General features: G+C 36.3%; 1 protein-coding gene across 7 annotated transcripts in view; it reads right to left on the bottom strand.

Moving 5' to 3' along the window:
- The window catches only part of RAD51B (RAD51 paralog B), a 687,571-nt gene that overhangs the window by 640,736 nt on the left and 27,078 nt on the right, over positions 1–19,757 (bottom strand). For all 7 annotated transcript variants that reach the window (XM_079913113.1, XM_079913114.1, XM_079913115.1 and 4 more), the window contains one exon: positions 5,272–5,408. In XM_079913113.1, the coding sequence (XP_079769239.1) occupies positions 5,272–5,408 (137 nt within the window). The remainder of the gene's footprint in view (positions 1–5,271; positions 5,409–19,757) is intronic.

A 19,757-nucleotide genomic window follows, 5' to 3' on the forward strand; every position in this document is an offset into this window, starting at 1 on the left:
CCGTTGCATGTAGGGGTAACCAAGTGAGAAGTCTGCAGAAGGATTCCAGAGCGTGAAAAGAGAATCAGCAGAAGGGAGGAGGCGGCTACTCTGAAAAGCATATTTTCCTGATGAAAGATATAATTGGCTCTTTCTATTCTCACTGACTCAAGCACAGAACGGATATTATGCCTAAAATGTACCAGCCCTAGGTCTCTATCATCACTGAGAGACAGAACCAGTGCCAGCAACGACCTACTCAGGTTTTCCTGCTATGGGGAAAAATATAAACCTCTTGTTGTTTAAGCCGCTATTCTTTGTGTATCCAGTTGCTTGCAGGAGAAAGCTAACTGATTGACCAACCTTCCCCAGTAACTCCAAATAGGAATCAAACAATATTGTAACAGCACAAATGAAATGTGACCAAGCATCACAGAGCCAGCTCCATGCTCTGATCTGCCATGACAAACTCCAGAAGGCACTAGAAGAACACCAAGTCTGGCATCTATACAAAAGAGCATAGAGCATAGGGACCTTTGATTCCACCTGATCCTAGCACCAGATCATCACACTTTTCAAGCGTTGTGGAGAATAGACTAGAAAAATAAAAACAATATAAATCGCAACCCTTGTCTTCAAATGACCTTCATAAGAGTTCCTTGTGAATTATGCAACATGATTCCAACAAAAGGGACAAAAATTTTACCACTCAATTTTCCAGCCTGCCTCTAATGCAAGTACTAAGTAATATGTACATAGGCAGGAAAAGATAATGAAGGAAAATAATTAATACAGAGAATGCAAAAAGTAGCCAATTAGACTAAATGCAAAGACAAAGAAAAACAAAAATCTCCACAAATTAATACGGAGAATGTAGACTAGTCACCTGCTACTGGATTTCACCTAATTCACTGATAGGTTTTTAACCTACTCTGAACTGTAATGCTGATAACAATGAAATAATGCAACAGTTTAAGAAGACATTGTAAACTCAGCTTTGAAAGTGGTGCAAAAAAAGCAAGAATCCAATTACAGTGAACTAAACTGCTGTTATCAGAATAACCTTAATCCTTCAATTCTTTAAGCAAATGCCCCAGGACCTTTGTAAGAGCTATTTATACATTAGCTATTTATTACCTAATTGGCTATTTAATACTTTCTTGGCTTATGAGTTGAAAGCTAGTCATTGGCATTTTAAAGAGTACCTTTCACCTGGACAACCTGAGTGAACCAGTGTCTTTACCAGATTTAGCATCAAATATATTTGTCTGTATCAGCTTTAATATCAAATGTTTCAACGTTCAGATTTCCAGTGGTGTCACATGTTTATGCTTCTGTTGTTTTTTTTTACCATTTATTTATTAAAGATCCAAATAAGTTTATCACATTACAATTGATCACTATGTCTTTTTCCCAGCTTTATTGAGATATAATTGACATATATATAACATTGTGTAAGTTTAAGGTGTACAATGTGATGTGAGCAATACATTTTTTTTGGTTTTGGTTTTGGTTTTTTTTTTGCAGTACACGGGCCTCTCACTGTTGTGGCCTCTCCCGTTGCCGAGCACAGGCTCCGGACGCGCAGGCTCGGCGGCCATGGCTCACGGGCCCAGCCACTCCACGGCATGTGGGATCTTCCCGGACCGGGGCACGAACCCGTGTCCCCTGCATCGGCAGGCGGACTCTCAACCACTGCGCCACCAGGGAAGCCCAATCCATTTTTTTAAGCTCTATTTTTTTTTTTATTGAAGTATAACTGCTTTACAATGTTATGTTAGTTTCTGCTGTACAATTAAGTGAATCAGCTATATGTATACCTATATCCACTCTCTCGGACCTCCCTCCCACCCATCCCACACATCTAGGTCATCACAGAGCACCAAGCTGAGTTCCCTGTGCTATACAACAGGTTCCTACTAGCTATCTAGTTTACACATGGTAGTGTATATATGTCTATCCTAATCTCCCAATTCATCCCACCCTCCCCTTCCCCCCTGTGTCCACATGTCCGTTCTCTATGCCTGCATCTCTATTCCTGCCCTGCAAATAGGATTATCTGTACCATTTTTCTAAATTCCACATATATGCGTTAATATACGATATTTGTTTTTCTCTTTCTGACTTACTTCACTCTGTATGACAGACTCTAGGTCCATCCACATCTCTACAAATGACCCAATTTCATTCCTCTTTATGGCTGAGTAATACTCTTGGTGGGAATGTAAATTGATACAGCCACTATAGAGAACAGTATGCAGGTTCCCTAAAAAACTAAAAATAGAACTACCATAGGACCCAGCACTCCTACTACTGGGCATATATCCTGAGAAAACTATAATTCAAAAAGATACATGCACCCCAATGTTCTCTGCAGCATTATTTACAATAGCCAGGATATGGAAGCAACCTAAATGTCCTCGATACATCTTCTAAGTCTCTTTTAATCCAAAGGTTTATCCTCCAACTCTTTTTTTTTAATCCTAAAAATTGTTGTTTATTGTTTTCCACAGTTTGGATTTTCTGATTACATCCCTGAGATGTAGTTTCACGTGTTGCTCTCTTCTCTGTATATGTTGTAAACTGGTCGTTGGATCTGAAAACTGGATCACTTTCTGGTGTGATTATTCTTCCATCAGCAAGTACCACAATGACTGGTTGCCTTTTTGTGATACTAGCACACTTTTCCGTTTATGAACTGTTTTTATTCACAACACTTCTGACACCAAATGTGTGGGTTTTCTAGACGAAGCAATTTTCCAATTCCCTATGGACACCAACTGGGTGTCCTACAAGTCAATTCAATTCTAACACTAACTACTAGGAGTTAACTCAGACACCGCAGGTTAAAGGCTCGGATTCACAAGGCTGCCCCCACTTCAGTCTTCAATCACAAGTCTCGGGCCTCTGGTACTTCAGACCAACCAGCTATAAATCGGGAGTACCATCCCCCCCAGCACCTCAATGTGTTCACCAACCCAGAAGCTCTCCAAACCCTATCAGTTAGAGGGTTTTGTGGAGATTCCATTACATGGGCATGATTCTTTAAATGGGAATGCTGATTGATCCATTTCTAGTCCCTCTTCCCTCCTCAGAGGTTGGGGAGGTAGGGCTGAAAGTTCAACCCTATAATCACATGACCAGTTCCTCTGGCAACCAGCCCCCTTCAGATGCAATCTAGGGGCCCACCAAGAGTCATCTAATTAGCATAAACTCAGGTATGGTTGGAAAGGGGCTAATTACAAATAACAAATTATGCTCCTCTCAGCTCTATTACTCAGGAAATTCCAAAGGTTTTAGAAGTTCGTTTGTCAGTAACCAGGATGACAATATGTATTTATTATATCACAATATTCAGTTCCTAGGTCACTAGATTATTAGAGTTTATAATTTGGTTATATTGTATCATTCCTTCATCATTTATTATTGGAATACTTCCATAAAAAAGACATATTTGTTACTTAGTAATACAGTTCGTATTGAAAAGAGAAAAAATGTTGATTTCCTTTTTTTTTTAACTCATTTTCAAAATAATAAGTTGCTTCTCCAGAATTCTCCAATGGTGAACAATTTGTTGCTTTTCATTTTATTTATTTATTTATTTTTGGCTGCATTGGGTCTTCGATGCTGCGTATGGGCTTTCTCTAGTTGCAGAGAGTGGGGGCTACTCTTCATTGTGGTGCACAGGCTTCTAATTGCGGTGGCTTCTCTTGTTGTGGAGCACAGCCTGTAGGCATGCAGGCGTCTGTAGTTGTGGCATGCGGGCTCAGTAGTTGTGGTTCATGGGCTCTAGAGCGCAGGCTCAGTAGGTGTGGTGCACAGGCTTAGTTGCTCCACGGTATGTGGCATCTTCCCAGATCAGGGCTCGAACCCATGACCCGTGCATTGACAGGTGGATTCTCAACCACTGTGCCACCAGGGAAGTCCTGCTTTTCATTTCTTAATATTACAGACTCATGAGTTTAAACATATTCCATGTGTTTCAATCAACTTCTATTATTGTTCTACTGGTGCTCAATTTGTTTCATCTTTGGCCAGTGGGAGCTCTTCAGGTTGACTCCAGAGTCCTTCTGACACTCCCTTAGCTAGTCTTTGATAGCTTTCTTGCTATCAGATAAGATGTTTCAGACTCAACTTAAAAACCTCCCAATACGCTAGTTTCTCTTCAGATTGAATAAATCTTTTGCCTTTTACTAAAACAAACAAACAAAACTTTCTGCTCCATAGCTAGAATCAGCCATTCCCCCATGGAACCCTCGTTCCTTTTAGTAGGAAATGGTATCTGGATTCCACGATCTGAGAGCAATACCTATCAATTCCTTCATTTATCAAACATTTTCTGAGCAGTTAGTATGTGTCAGTCGTAGGATTTGGCTTTCAAGATACAAAGATATAACACAAACTCAAAGAGCTGACAAACCAGTGGCATATACTTAGAAAGAATAGATAATCAAGACATGTAGAACAAAGCAAATAAGCTCTAGGCAAAATAATCCATTTGAAATTTATCTGGTCAGGTAATACACTTTGATCTTTGTAGTACTCTTAGAGAGAAATAAGTAAGATTCACTGTGACATAACTAGAGAAAGACCCAAAGAACTATACCTATACTATACCTTGGCTAAGAAAGCAGAATTGAGTCATTCTCTAGATATATAAAGCACTGCTACTTATCAACATCAATCAGAGCAGGGGAAGAGGAGATCAGACTTATCTTCAGGTATACAGAGTTACGCAAATGACTGAATGCCTTTCTCATAGAATGTTAAAATAAAGGTCCTTGCCAAACTAAGGAAATCTTTTCATTCTAAGCATGCATATACTTATCATCGGTGTGTTTCTTGCATTTAATACCACACTCTTTCAAAGATTAAAGTAAAATATTTCTCAAGCAAAAAATGTTTTGAAAATTGCAATTTTTCCATTCACTAATATTTTACTTCCAACTAGCAATTACTTACAAAGCAGCTTACCTTTTGTCTGTCTTATTAACTTTCCCTCTTCTCCATTTTCTACTTACATACCTCTCTCTGTTTCTTAAACTTGTTTCTTCCTGACTTTCTGCAAAACACAGCTTATTCAGGAACCCCACTCAAACCAATAAGAAAGGGATAGAAAAGGCAAAAAGAAATTGCTGCCTGTGTTAATTTTAAAAGGAAAATTCCTTTAAAACAGTATCTAACACTCTGTATTCTCAAAAATAAAAAATGTTAACTTGCTTGTAAATGTTACATGCTGTACATAAGTTACAAAAATAAAGCATTATAATGAAAAATAATAAAATCTCCCACCTTTCAGCACTAAATGCTGACTCCGTGTCAATGTACACAACGGCTCCTTCTAATCCTCCCATGTTGGTAGGTAATGTAGCCAAAATGCTCATCATTATACAAAACTGAGTTTTTCCACAACCTGGTGGACCTGTAATCTAAAATTTAAAAAAAAAATTGTTATTTGTATAAACATTACAATCTAATCAAAGCAAAATCCTTTTAAGAACTTGCTACATATACAGTCCAACTAACCTGGGTTCCCAGAGAGAACATTCTAATACACCCCTTGTATGTAATAAATTAACTTCCCCCCTATCCATCTGAATTGGTACTAGTTATGCACCATCCCTGGGAGAAGTGAGAAAATAGTCACCCAGACCATCCTCTGTGTTCTGTAGTTCAGATGAAAAACTGGTTGAGAAAGCCTTGAGGATTCATTTATAAATTCACAACTTGGAGTTCTATACCTTTTCCTCATTAAGACATTTATAGAAAGATCTTGAAAATATTTAAGAGGCTTTAATAATTGGTTTAGCATTTTTTATAAATTGGCCTTTCAAAACAATTTTGTACTAGTACTAGTACATTTGTACTAGTCCCACTAAAAGGTACTTTGATTTTTATTCTTAAAAGTATTTAGGAGTAAAAGGTATTGATATATACAATTTAATTTCAAATGAATCAGAAAAAAAGTGTATGTGTCTGTGTGTGTGTGTGCGTGTGTCTGTGCAGAAGAGAGATAAAGCAAATAAAACAAAATTCAATAATTACTGAATCTAGGTGATTCATACTTTGAAGTGTATATTTTAAAATTTTAGTTGGTGGAAAGTTATTTTGAGATTATAAAATTCAAAAACAAGAGGATATAGATGGAAAAGAATAGGACGTTAATCACAGGCATATTTGAGTCCAACAGGAAGCAGTTAACAAAAATTAATTTGAAAATATTAAAAATATCCCCTTTAACACGCTATTTGTCATACTGGCTGTGGCATACAAATTTTAAGAACCAGAACACTATCCCTTTTGTGAGGATAACACTAATGAACAATTTTTCACAATAGGAAGAAGGGAAAAGAAGAGGAGGAAAGGAGAAAAGAAAATCTCAGGTAGAGATGAACAGAAGTCCAAGCTAAGACTGAGACACACGAGATCTGAAGAAACTGTCTCAGATATACTATGAAGCAGGAAGAAATAAGAAGGGATGACCCAGGAGTCTAAATCATGGAGGCCAATGGTTCTCAAACATGAGTGAACATTAGAATCACCTGGCAAGCTCATTGACCAGCATTTCTGGTTAACAATAGGTCTGAAATAGGGCCTGAAAATTTACGTTTCTAGTAAGTTGACACTGATGCTGCTCTACATTTGAGAACTACTGTTTTTGGAATTTAGAGTAAGGGTAAACTTCATTTATCAAAGCTTAACATTAAAAAAAAACAAAGGCTCACAAGCTAGAAACCATGTGCTGATTTATAATCTCTAAAACAATGATATAGATTTTTAGGATAAATAATTGCTGCTAGCAATAACAGTGTGCCAGATCATGAGTGATCAGTGAGAACTCCAAAGTTCTTTGATTACATACTCCAACAAACAAACCAAAAAAAAAATAAAAATTTTAGTATGAACCTCCAATATATGCATATGTATTATATATATACTATTTTACTAATACATTCTATGCAGTATAAAACCACATGAAATAGGGATTAAAAAATAAAGATTACAAGCATTTAAAAATAGTTTCGTATCTTGTTTTAATTCTAAAATACAATACAAATCAATAGTTTCATAACATATATTAGTTGTATAGATCTTTTCACTCTCATAAAAACTTATTAGCACTTTTAGTGGAGCAAAGATAATAATAAAATAAATAAAACTATGTATGCTGTTTTTTAAATATTGATTTAAATATTTTGTAATTCAGTAACTGAAATGTCAGTTCCTAAGTTTTGCTTATTTCAGTGCTTAATTGCAATGGCTCTACAGTTGAGAAGGTGATAATTGCAAAACTGCAAGGATTGAAATTAAAGAAATACATGATTTGTTGTACTTAGGAAATCATTATTTTTTAATATCTTTTCCAATTATCAAGTTTTTGTTGAACTCTGGCTAATAAATTTCCATCTTCCCTCATATCAACTAATTATTCTTTTTTTTTTTTTAAACAGAGAACAGGAGTATTTATTTATTTATTTAGGGCTGTGTTGGGTCTTCGTTTCTGTGTGAGGACTTTCTCTAGTTGTGGCAAGCGGAGGCCACTCTTCATCGCGGTGCACGGGCCTCTCACTATCGCGGCCTCTCTTGTTGCGGAGCACAGGCTCCAGACGTGCAGGCTCAGTAGTTGTGGTTCACGGGCCTAGTTGCTCTGCAGCATGTGGGATCTTCCCAGACCAGGGCTCGAACCCGTGTCCCCTGCATTAGCAGGCAGATTCTCAACCACTGCGCCACCAGGGAAGCCCCTCAACTAATTATTCTTGTAAACTAATCAAAATATATTGACTTTTAACATTTTTAATAATTGGTTTCACAATCAAAGGAAACTATTTGGAAGATTTCTTAACAGTATAGAAAATATTGTTAAAGTTTTTTAAAGTGTGCAGATAGTAAAGTTTTCACAAGATACACATCTTTGATGACAAAAATCACATGATAAAAGAAACATTTCCAAGCAATGATTTGAAAAACACTCTGTATTTTGATCTCTGTCTTTTAAGAAGCAGTTACTTTCGCACTCATTGTAAAAATATCCTTTACTTTGAAGGGATGGAGTAAGAGTGTTCCATTGGTTGCTTGCTTGCTTGATTTTCAATCTGCTAGGTGGCATATTATATAGCCACTTGTTATACAAAGAGTGTCAGCAAATTTGACATATCTTGTCCTTTCATTTTAAAAAAGTTTCACTCAAAAATAAAAGTTTCACCCATCTTTAAATTCAACAGTCTTTTACAATCTTTGCTGTGAGATAACCAAAGAAGCTCTTGTGATTCAAATGACTTTCATGGTCACTCTTCCTCTCATTACAGACTATACTACAAAGAGTCAATACTTTACCAGTCAGGTTCTTATAAAAATTGTACCATCCTGAAGCACTCTTCACACATCTGACATCAGCTTCTGTGTTGCTATAGACTGCCTAAGGATGATGTAACCGAAAAATTCAGAGTTTTACAGAGAACATTCGTATACCCACCACCTAGACTCTGCAACTGCCATTTTATTGTTACTATACTATATAGTACAGTATACTACTACACTATACTATCCATCAATCCATCCTTCTATCCACTCATCAATCCATCTTAGATGTTTTTAAATGCATTTCAAAGTAAGTCAAAGACATAAATATACTTTCCCCTAACAGTTCAGTGTGTATATAATTAACCTGAGTTTAATGTGTATTATTTTTTTCCTTTTGAGGTAAATTTTACACACAATGAAATGCCCAAATCTTGAGTGTATCATTTGATGAGTTCCAGCAAATGTATATACATATGCAATCTAAACCCCTGTCAAAATCAGAACATTAACATTACTACCAGGAAATTCCCTCATAAACATTGCTTTATATTCAAGAAGTCATTTATTTTTGAGAATATATCTTCCTTGACACATCTTTACTTTTGTGGCCCAAAAATAATTTAGTTCATGTATTTCATTACTGAAACAGAATCTAGCTTATTAATACGATAATCTGGGCCCTGTTAGAAACTTCTGTACTTTTATTATATACCATCTTTCCACAATGAATAACTTGTTTTAATTCTTGATGCTTATCAGCAGCAATGATTTCCATCTGAAAGTATTTATTCACAAAAGAATCCACTTAAGTTGTTGCCATGTTGTTTCCTATGTCTTATTTCATCCACTTTACTGTAACAGGACAGGAAGAACAAGAGTGTCCCTGACAGTATTAACAATGTATTGCATTTGGCCTTTTGCTCTTAAGAAAACCCAAGAGAGGCTTTTATCATTAATTCTATCATTAATTTTATATGATAAAATTTTATATGATAAAATTATATGATAAAATATATGATATTTTCATAAAATTATATGATAATTTCTATCATTAATTTTAGTGAAATTTTTCTAGATATTGAATATGTATCACATGACTTTAAAAGTCACTGAAAAACCTGTGGAGGTTCGTCTTCCTGTGATGTGTTTCTTAACTATGTTGGCTTCCTACTATCATTTGCCAGTATTTCAAGGAACAAAATAACAGAGGAAGTTTCACTGTTAACAATAATGGATACAATTCCATATATCAAACTGTTTTCTTTATAATTTCAAATTTTTTGGATGTCTTCACAGATGAGATTAGACTGTCATTGATTTTTACTTCATTAATTGTAGGAGAGTCATCAGCTCTGACTTTTATGTACACGTGGTCCACTTCTGCTCACATTATTAGTATTGCCTTCAACACATAGTTTCTTTGCAGGAATCTTTTTATGCCATTTGTCTGCTTTGTGAGGTATGATTTAGTTAAATCAATAAATCCACTAACTAGGTACATGCAGAACTATAATTCATCCCAATATGTTGAAAATAAAGATACAATCAAGGTTCCCCTGTCAACCTTCTGTATCCTTTCCTCATGGACTATACCTGACACATGACAGTCGAACATACAGACCAAGTAAGGATGCCAGTGTCAATCCACTTATTAAATATCAATAAAGGTTTATTTCATGTTTTAAACTGAAATACCAATAAAAGTTCTAATATCTTTTTCCCACAACCCAATGGACCATCTTACATACTGTCCTTTGGAGACTGGTAGTTTTGAAGAGCCCAAAACACTTTTCATGGACCTTTTATCATCATCAAGGACAACATGGATAAAATTAATCACCAGACATCAGAGCAAAGGAAACTTCTACCAATAATAGTTGAAAGGGGATCTTGAAAATGAGAAATGATGACTCTTCAGAGTGCTAACTAATGGAGGAACAAAGGACTTCCTTTCTATACATAGTACCTACATGCCCGGTTTTAGATATGTTCTAAGATTTAATGAGCTTAAACCCATGAAATGCTTTGTGATTTTTAGTGGAAAGGTGAAACAAGCTCTCAATTTAAAAACATTTTTTAAGATGTTATATATGAATATATTCAGTAAAGTATCAAATACCATGATACTGTAAAGTGTTATCTTATTATTCCATCTTCAAAGAAAACATGTAAAAAAAATCTGAAGTTAAACAAGTGCAGCTGGTATTTTACCTGCATCATTATTTTTTTTTAACATCTTTATTGGGGTATAATTGCTTTATAATGGTGTGTTAGTTTCTGCTTTATAACAAAGTGAATCAGTTATACATATACATATGTTCCCATATTTCCTCCCCTCTGCGTTTGCCTCCCTCCCACCCTCCCTATCCCACCCCTCCAGGCGGTCACAAAGCACCAAGCTGATCTCCCTGTGCTATGCGGCTGCTTCCCACTAGCTATCTACCTTACATTTGGTAGTGTATATATGTCCATGCCTCTCTCTCGCTTTGCATCATTATTTTTATGTACTGATTCAGTACAGTCTTGAGAAAAGTAGAATATCACATGAATAACATAAGATTTCTGGGTTCATTTGGCTTTTGTATGCTTGCTTTACTTTGCATTCGAATTTGGATATTAACATTTTCTTTAAACTATAATAACTAATTTCTAATTCTTTAGCAATCTCAGATTCTTTTCATATATTTTTCCTCTCTAACCTCAAAAAAAATATGTTATATGCAATTTTTATGGGCTGGCTGGAGTTAAATTTCATTATTTTTTCAGGTTTACTTAGTGGGTTAAAACATTTCAACATTAATAATTTTTAGCTTCAGATAGTTTAGCTCTGACTTCTAGCAGCCAAACCACAAAATTTCAAATTGTGTTCAGTTCCCAGGTTCAGCTCCAATGGTGGTTAGAAAGAGAGAACATGCCAAACCAGAATAGTCTAAGTGATTTGCTTCTTGGAAACTCAGAGTGAATACAGCATTTACACACGGAAGACACCAGTAAAATACAATTAGCTTCATAGAGTTAGAGTCTGAGTTTCAACAATCCTGCATGAGAAGTGTAAAAGAACAGAAAGAAAACAACCGGTAGTGAAGATCACTAGAATATCAACAAGGAAGCAAATATCAGCAATTGCTTTAAAGGGGGAAAAGAATTATTACCAAGAAAAGAAAGTCTAATTATATTAAAGTGAAAATGAAGCCTAGTCATTTTAGTCTTAAAAAAGATTCACTGGTAGAGATGAATGTGAAACCTGGACCTATTGGGGCCTAAAATCTTACCTAGTAACTCTTCCGCACATTCAAAATAGGCGCATGAGGATGGGGCAATCCACCAAGCCAATACTTTGCAGAGAAAATTTAAGGGCTGCCTGGTTCTGATCTGAGAAAAGAGCATGTGGAAACGTCACAGCACCTTTTTTTTTTTTTGCGGAACGCGAGCCTCTCACTGTTGTGGCCTCTCCCATTGCAGAGCACAGGCTCTAGACGCGCAGGCTCAGCGGCCATGGTTCATGGGCCCAGCCGCTCCGCGGCATGTGGGATCCTCCCGGACCGGGGCACAAACCCGTGTCCCCTGCATTGGCAGGCGGACTCTCAACCACTGCGCCACCAGGGAAGCCCATAGCATCTTTTTAATGACCCCCTTCCCCCAGCATCTAACTACCCGTCTCCATGTGCTCTACTATTATGTATAAATACGATTAGGTCTACAGAATTCTTTTTAAGAGTCACTCTCTGAATCCTAAAACAAAGAAACAAAAAGCGAACAATATCAGAAAGGTTGGGTAGCTCTTTGCCTTGTGAAAGAAATCTTGATTTTAAATTACTTTATATCAACAGTGGAAGATTTCGTATCTCACATTTTCTCCACCACTCCCTCTTACTCAATACTGACAACTGCTGTTTTTAAAGTAAATGGGAAGGGAAGGAGAAAAAGAAGGGAGGAGAACAGAACAGAAAAAAAGCAAGAGGACATGGAAATGACAAGTACCACAAACTACACAGTAAAAAAAAAAAAAAAAAGAAAAATCAACCTGTCAAGAGATATAATAATTTATTTAACAATCATATAATATGTGCCATATAAAAGACTTTATGAAACCTTTATGGAGAAAGATGTTCATTTCTTAATCAGGAAATGAATGAAGAATTAGGAACAATGATTCAATCAACCACGTATGCTAAACTCCTGTACTAGGACAAAGGCCTGGTTGTCCTGCCTTTCAAAACACTGGGCAGCATAAACAAATCCCATCAGCAGATCAAGGAACGCTGATTAGAAATCTCTCCCTAGTTTTCCTACTGCTGTTGCTGCACGTGGAGCAGACCAGAATCTGACTGCAGCTTGAAGGAGATGAGACCCACCCTGGCCAACCTGCAGACCCATGAGCAAGAAAAATTACTGTTTGCTGATGTTGTAAGCAGACTTGAGCAGCCAAAATTGACTGATAAAGCATTTATGTTTCACTGTTGATACATTTCTATGTATGCCAAGGCCCTTGTGGACACTTGAATTTACAAGGCCTGACTTATTGTCTCCTGTGATCTTTAGACCACAGCCCACCCTGCCAACTAAAAAGAACCAGAACTGAAATATTTACCTGTTCTGAGGAAAAGTTAGGAAGCCGAAACAGGACTCTGGCGTCCTGCCTCTACCTTTTTGGGACAGTAGGATGGTCACTTCCAAAGCAAACTGCCCTACTCAAGGAGGACACCTGGTCTCCTTAAATCATGAACAAAGCATAGAAATGACTCAGGAAACACAAATAATGTAGACATGTGCTACATTGTTTCTCATTATTTACAGCAAGGATCTGGGTATAATCATTACTCTTAAATGTTGTAAAGATTTGTCAGTGCTTCACAGGTTTACCCTTCCAGAGGTACTCTCCAAACAAGACATGCAGATGCTACATCTCTTTTTGCTGACATGAGTTTGGACCAGTACTCTAGTCCTGTAATCTCTGGATTACAGTATGAAAATACCTTTTTTAATGATCCCTTTAAATACAAACTTTAATTTTACCTAATCACATCAGCATCTTTGTCATGCACTCTCAGCAGGGATGATAGTGACCCCAAAGGCAAAACTTGGTTTTAATTGGGGAAGGAGGGATTTTACTCTTTTCCCATATAAAGCACAGAACTACATACAGTACATAAACAGATATAGAGTATATCTACAGTATTAAAATCTCGCGGGGGGCGGGGGTTTATTAGGGGAAAAAAATGTCTAAAAAGCTCCTTAGGGGGTGATAATGAAAAAAAAATTGAGAAACACTGATCTGATCTGTATTACCTCATGTGAGAAGGCTACCATTACATGGTCTGATCTCCACATAATGCAAACATTTAAAGTTTAAACTTCAAACATATCTTTACTACCAATACTGTTATAATAGATGCAGAGTTATCTGCTTATATATTCCATAAGTGAGGAACCTGATGTTCTCTGGGAATGAGACAAAGCCCTGTAGCTCACTTCCATTAGTGATTCAGCAGAGCTGGTTTCTCTTTGATTTCTCCTCTGCTGCTTTGCCTTTGGCATGAGTAGCACTTCTCTAATTCCACTTTTAATCTTGGTGCTGTAACTGAACATACACAGATTCAGTGCAGTTCACATAAATCAAAACTGATGATAAATAAATTAGGGTGTTTTGAAGTCAGAGTCAGGAAAGAGCAGCTATAAAAGTGACAGCAGAATGTTTCCAGATTTATTCTTACTCCCTCAAGTCATCTCCAGGCCTAGTCTAAGTTTACTCAGCTAGATGCCTTACCTCTTACCTTCAACAGATCTAACTTCTATCTGATATCCAGGACTCCAGGTTTGAACTTTTCACCAGAAACAAAGATCATGCAATGCAATTTGGTTAGACATCTCCACTGAGACCTGTATGAGTTACTGCTATGTAACAAATGACCACAAACCTAGCAGCTTTAAAACAACACCCGTTTATTATCTCACAGTTCTGTAGGTCAGTGAGCCACTTTGGAGGCATCTCCTCCAGCTCTAGTCAAGTTTTCAGATAATGGCAGCCTCAGCCAATATCTTAACTGTAATCTCATGAGAGACCAGAACCAAATACAGCCAGCTAAGCTGCTTCTGAATTCCTGACTCACAGAAACTGTGTGAGATAATAAGCAAGCATTTATTGATGTTTCTAGCCACAAAGTTTTGGAATGATTTGTTAAACAGCAGTATGTAACCACAATTATATAAATAAATATGTAGATATAGATATATAGAATCAGAGATATTCAACTTTAAAACTTGTAAGAAAAAAACTCCTAAAAGAATCACTGATGTTTATTAATAAAAAATCAATTAAGTAGAAAAATCATATTCCTTAAATGTACTATATTGATAATTTGAAAAAACAAATGGCATACAAATGAAAATAGATATTGTACCATGAAAGAGCAATAACATTAAAAGTTCCTAGTTTGGCTTATTCAAAGACCAAAGAGGACACTGTAGGAGAGACAGCAAGAACCAAAACATTATAGCAAACAAGTACTAAAGAACTGCTAAAAAATAAATAAATGAAAACAAATTCATTCATTCAATTAATACTTATTATGTATCTCCTACCTGTGCTAATACTGTGGATATAATAATAAAAAGAATAAGATAATCCCTGCCCACTTGGAATTTATTCTCCAATGAGAAAGACATACATTAACTAATCACACAAACAGTAAACCTGTAACGGTGACAAGTGCTACATAGAAGAACCATAGTACATGGTTCAGTTCTCCAGGAATACACAATTCTAAATATGTTAATTTAAACATAATTAAATAGGCTCAAAATATACAAAATAATAAAACTACAAGTAAATTTGTTAACAATATAATGGAGTATTTTAATAACCCTCTCTGAATTAGTATCAGGTCAGGTTGAGAAAAACAAAATCAGCAAAGATAAAGAAGAGTTGAACAACCCAAATTACAAGCTTAATTTAATGGCCGTAGGCAGAACACACATCATTAGAGCATTCTTCTCATGCACACACGGGACACTTACAAAAGTTGATCACATATTAATCCTTAAAACAAGTTTCAGGGACTTCCCTGGTGGCACAGTGGTTAAGACTCCATGCTCCCAATGCAGGGGACCTAGGTTTGATCCCTGGTCAGGGAATTAGATCCCACATTGCATGCCACAACTAAGAGTGCATATGCTGCAATTAAGGAACCAGCGAGCTGCAACTAAGGAGCCCCTGAGCCACAACTAAGGAGCCTGTCTGCCGCAACTAAGGAGCCTGCCTGCTGCAACTAAGACCTGGCACTACCAATAGCGCCAATAAATATTTATTTACCAAAATAAATAAATAAATATTTAAAAACAACAACAACAAGAAGTCTCAGAAAATTTCTGAGACTCAATATCACACAAAATTCTCTGACCAAAATGCAATTAGGTTAACAATCTAATTAAAATGTGAAAGGTAGGGCTTCCCTGGTGGCGCAGTGATTGAGAGTCCGCCTGCCGATGCAGGGGACGCAGGTTCGTGCCCTGGTCCAGGAAGATTCCACATGCTGTGGAGTGGCTGGGCCCATAGGCCATGGCAGCTGAGCCTGCGCGTCCGGAGCCTGTGCTCCGCAACGGGAGAGGCCACAACAGTGAGAGGCCAGCGTACCGCAAAAAACAAACAAAAAAATGTGAAAGGTAAATTTTTAATTAAATAATTTAGATATTCAAACATTCCCAAAAAACATAAGTTAAAGAAGTAATCATAATGGAAATTTTTAAATACTATTAGAACTAAATAAAAATAAAATACTTTATCACCAAAAAGAATGCAGGAAGAAAAATTCGTAGCCTTACAAGCTCAGAGTAAAAAGAAGAAAAACTGAAAATTAATTAATTAAATGTGTAATTTAAAAAGTTGGGGGGTGGTGATAAGAATCCCAGAATAAACACAATTAGATAGAGGGAGATAATAAGAAAATAACAAAAGTCATTGAGGTAGAAGACAAAGAAAACCAACAAAACCAAAACAAAAAGCACAGTTCTTTGAAAAGACTATAAAATACTCAAACCTTTGACCAGATCTTTTTAAAAGGAAGGGAAAGAGAAGACAAAGTTAATAATATTAGGAATGAAAAGAGTGGGTAGAACCACATATAAAACCAGATTTAAAGACAAGGAGAATACAGTGAAAACTTTTATGACAATAAATTTTCAAACTTAAAGAAAATGGGCAAATTCCTAAAAATATCATTCACCAAAATTACTTAGAAAGAAATAAAAAACCTGAATAGCCCTTTAATCATTAAAAAATTTATTTGTTTCAATTTTCCCACAAGGAAAGTACCAAGATCAGACAATTTTTCAGGCAAGTTCTACCAAATTTTCAAGAAACAATTCTCATCTTATGCAAACAATTACAGAATATAAAAAAAGAGAAGATATTCCACAATTCACTTTACCAATTAATTCAAAATAGATCACACAAAAATTAACTCAAAATAGATCACAGACTAAATGTAAAGCCTAAATATAAAACTCTAGAAGAAAACATAGCAAAAACTTGTGTCCTTGGCTAGACAAAAAATTCATAGAGGTGACACCGAAGTACAGTCTTTAAAATAAAAAAACTGATAGATTAGACTACAAAATTAAAAACTTCACAAGTTACCATTAAGAAAATGAGGAGAGACGCCACAGATAGGAAGAAAATAACTTCAAATTATATATCTGATAAAGGACTTGTATCCAGAATATAAAAGAACTCACAACTCAATAACAAGAAAACAAACAATTAAAAAATAGGCAAAAGATTTGAACAGATATTTCATTTAAAAAAAACATAGAAATGGCTAATAAGTACATGAATAGGTGTTCATATCATTAGTCATCAGGAAAACACAAATTAAAACCACAATTAGGAAAACACAAATTAAAACCAAGTCATTAGGAAAACACAAATTACAATTAACAACCACAGTGTCCTAACACTCACTAGAACAGCTAAAATCAAAAAGATAAACAATACTAAGTGTTGCTGAGGATGTGGAAAAACAAACCATCATGAATTGCTGGTGAGAGTGTTAAATGTCACAACCACTTTGGAAAGCAGCCTGGCAGTTTCTTAGAAAGCTAAACATGCACCTAGCGTATGATCTAGCCATTCCACTCCTAGGAATCTATGCAAGAGAAGTAAAAAACCTATGCCCACACAAAGACATGTTTGTGAATTTTCATAATAGCATTATTCCTGATAGATAAAAACTGTGAACAATCCAAGTACCAATCAACTGACAGTTGGATAAACAAAATGTGTTACAGCCATACCATGGAATACTATTAATACTACTCAACAATTAATAAGAACAAACTGCTAATACATGTTACAAAATCAATGAACCTCAAAAACATCATTCTAGGTGAAAAACACCAAACACAAAAGCGACATATTATTTGATTCCACTTATATGAAATGTTTAGAAAAGGCAAATGTAGACAAAACGTAGATCAGTGGATGCCTAGGGCTGAGGATTGGAGTGAGGATTAACTATAATCGGGCATGAGGGAATGTTTTAGGATGATGGGACACGTTGTAAACCTGGATTGTGATGATTTACTATGAATTCACTAATATAATCGAATTACAGTTACAGAGGTTGAATTTTAGAGTATTTAAATTGTACCTTAATAGAATTATTTTTGAGCAGAAGCAAGAAGAACTACAATTCTGCAGCCTGTGGAATGAAAACCACATTCACAGAAAGACAGACAAAATGAAAAAGCAGAGGACTTTGTACCAGATGAAGGAACAAGATAAAAGGCCAGAAAAACAACTAAATGAAGAGGAGATAGGCGATCTTCCAGAAAAAGAATTCAGAATAATGATAGTGAAGATGATCCAAGATCTCGGAGAAAGAACGGAGACAGGGCTTCCCTGCTGGCACAGTGGTTAAGAATCTGCCTGCCAATGCAGGGGACACAGGTTCAAGCCCTGGTCCAGGAAGATCCCACATGCCACGGAGCAACTAAGCCTATGCGCCACAACTACTAAGCCTGTGCTCTGGAACCCACGAGCCACAACTACTGAAGCCCGCATGCCTAGAGCCTGTGCTCTGCAACAAGAGAAGCCACTGCAATGAGAAGCCTGCACACCTCAACGAAGAGTAGCCCCCACTCACAGGAACTAGAGAAAGCCTGCACACAGCAACAAAGACCCAACAGAGACAAAAATAAATAAACTAAATAAAATAACTTTAAAAAAAAAGAATGGAGGTAAAGATTGAGAAGATGCAAGAAATGTTTACCAGAAACCTAAAAGAATTAAAGAACAAACAAACAAGAGATGAACAATACAATAACTGCAATGAAAAATATACTAGAAGGAATCAATAGCAGAATAACGGAGGGAGAAGAACAGATAAGTGACCTGGAAGACAGAATGGTGGAATTCACTGCCACAAAACAGAATAAAGAAAAAAGAATGGAAAGAAATGAAGACAGCCTAAGAGACCTCTGGGACATTAAATGCAACAACATTTGCATTATAGGGGTCCCAGAAGGAGAAGAGACAGCGAAAGGACCCAAGAAACTATTTGAAGAGATTATAGTCGAAAATTTCCCTAACATGGGAAACGAAATAGCCACCCAAGTCCAGGAAGCACAGAGAGCCCCAGGCAGGATAAACCCAAGGAGAAACACACCGAGACACATAGTAATCAAATTGGCAAATATTAAAGACAAAGAAAAAATATTGAAAGGGAAAAACAACAAATAACACACAAAGGAACTCCCACAAGGTTAACAGCTGATTTCTCAGCAGAAACGCTACAAGCCAGAAGGGAGTAGCACGATATATTTAAAGTGATGAAAGGGAAGAAACTGCAATCAAGATTATTCTACCTGGCAAGGATCTCATTCAGATTCGATGGAGAAATCAAAAGCTTTACAGATAAGCAAAAGCTAAGAGAATTCAGCACCACCAAACCAGCTCTACAACAAATGCTAAAGGAACTTCTCTATGTGGGAAACACAAGACAAAAAAAGGACCTACAAAAACAAAAACAAAACAATTAAGAAAATGGTCATAGGAACATATATATCGATAATTACCTTAAACGTGAACGGATTAAATGCTCCAACCAAAAGACACAGGCTCGCTAAATGGATACAAAAAAACAAGACCCATATATATGCTGTCTACAAGAGACCCACTTCAGACCTAGGGACACATACAGACTGAAAGTAAGGGATGGAAAAAGATATTCCATGCAAATGGAAATCAAAAGAAAGCAGGAATAGCAATATTCATATCAGATAAAATAGACTTTAAAATAAAGAATGTTACAAGAGACAAGGAAGGACATGACATAATGATCAAGGGATCAATCTGAGAAGAGGATATAACAATTATAAATATATATGCACCCAACATTGGAAGGAACTGAATACATAGGGCAACTGCTAACATCTATAACAGAGGAAATTGACAGTAACACAACAATAGTGGGGGACTT

Source organism: Stenella coeruleoalba, assembly GCF_951394435.1.
Source record: "Stenella coeruleoalba genome assembly, chromosome: 2".
NCBI lineage: Eukaryota > Metazoa > Chordata > Mammalia > Artiodactyla > Delphinidae > Stenella > Stenella coeruleoalba.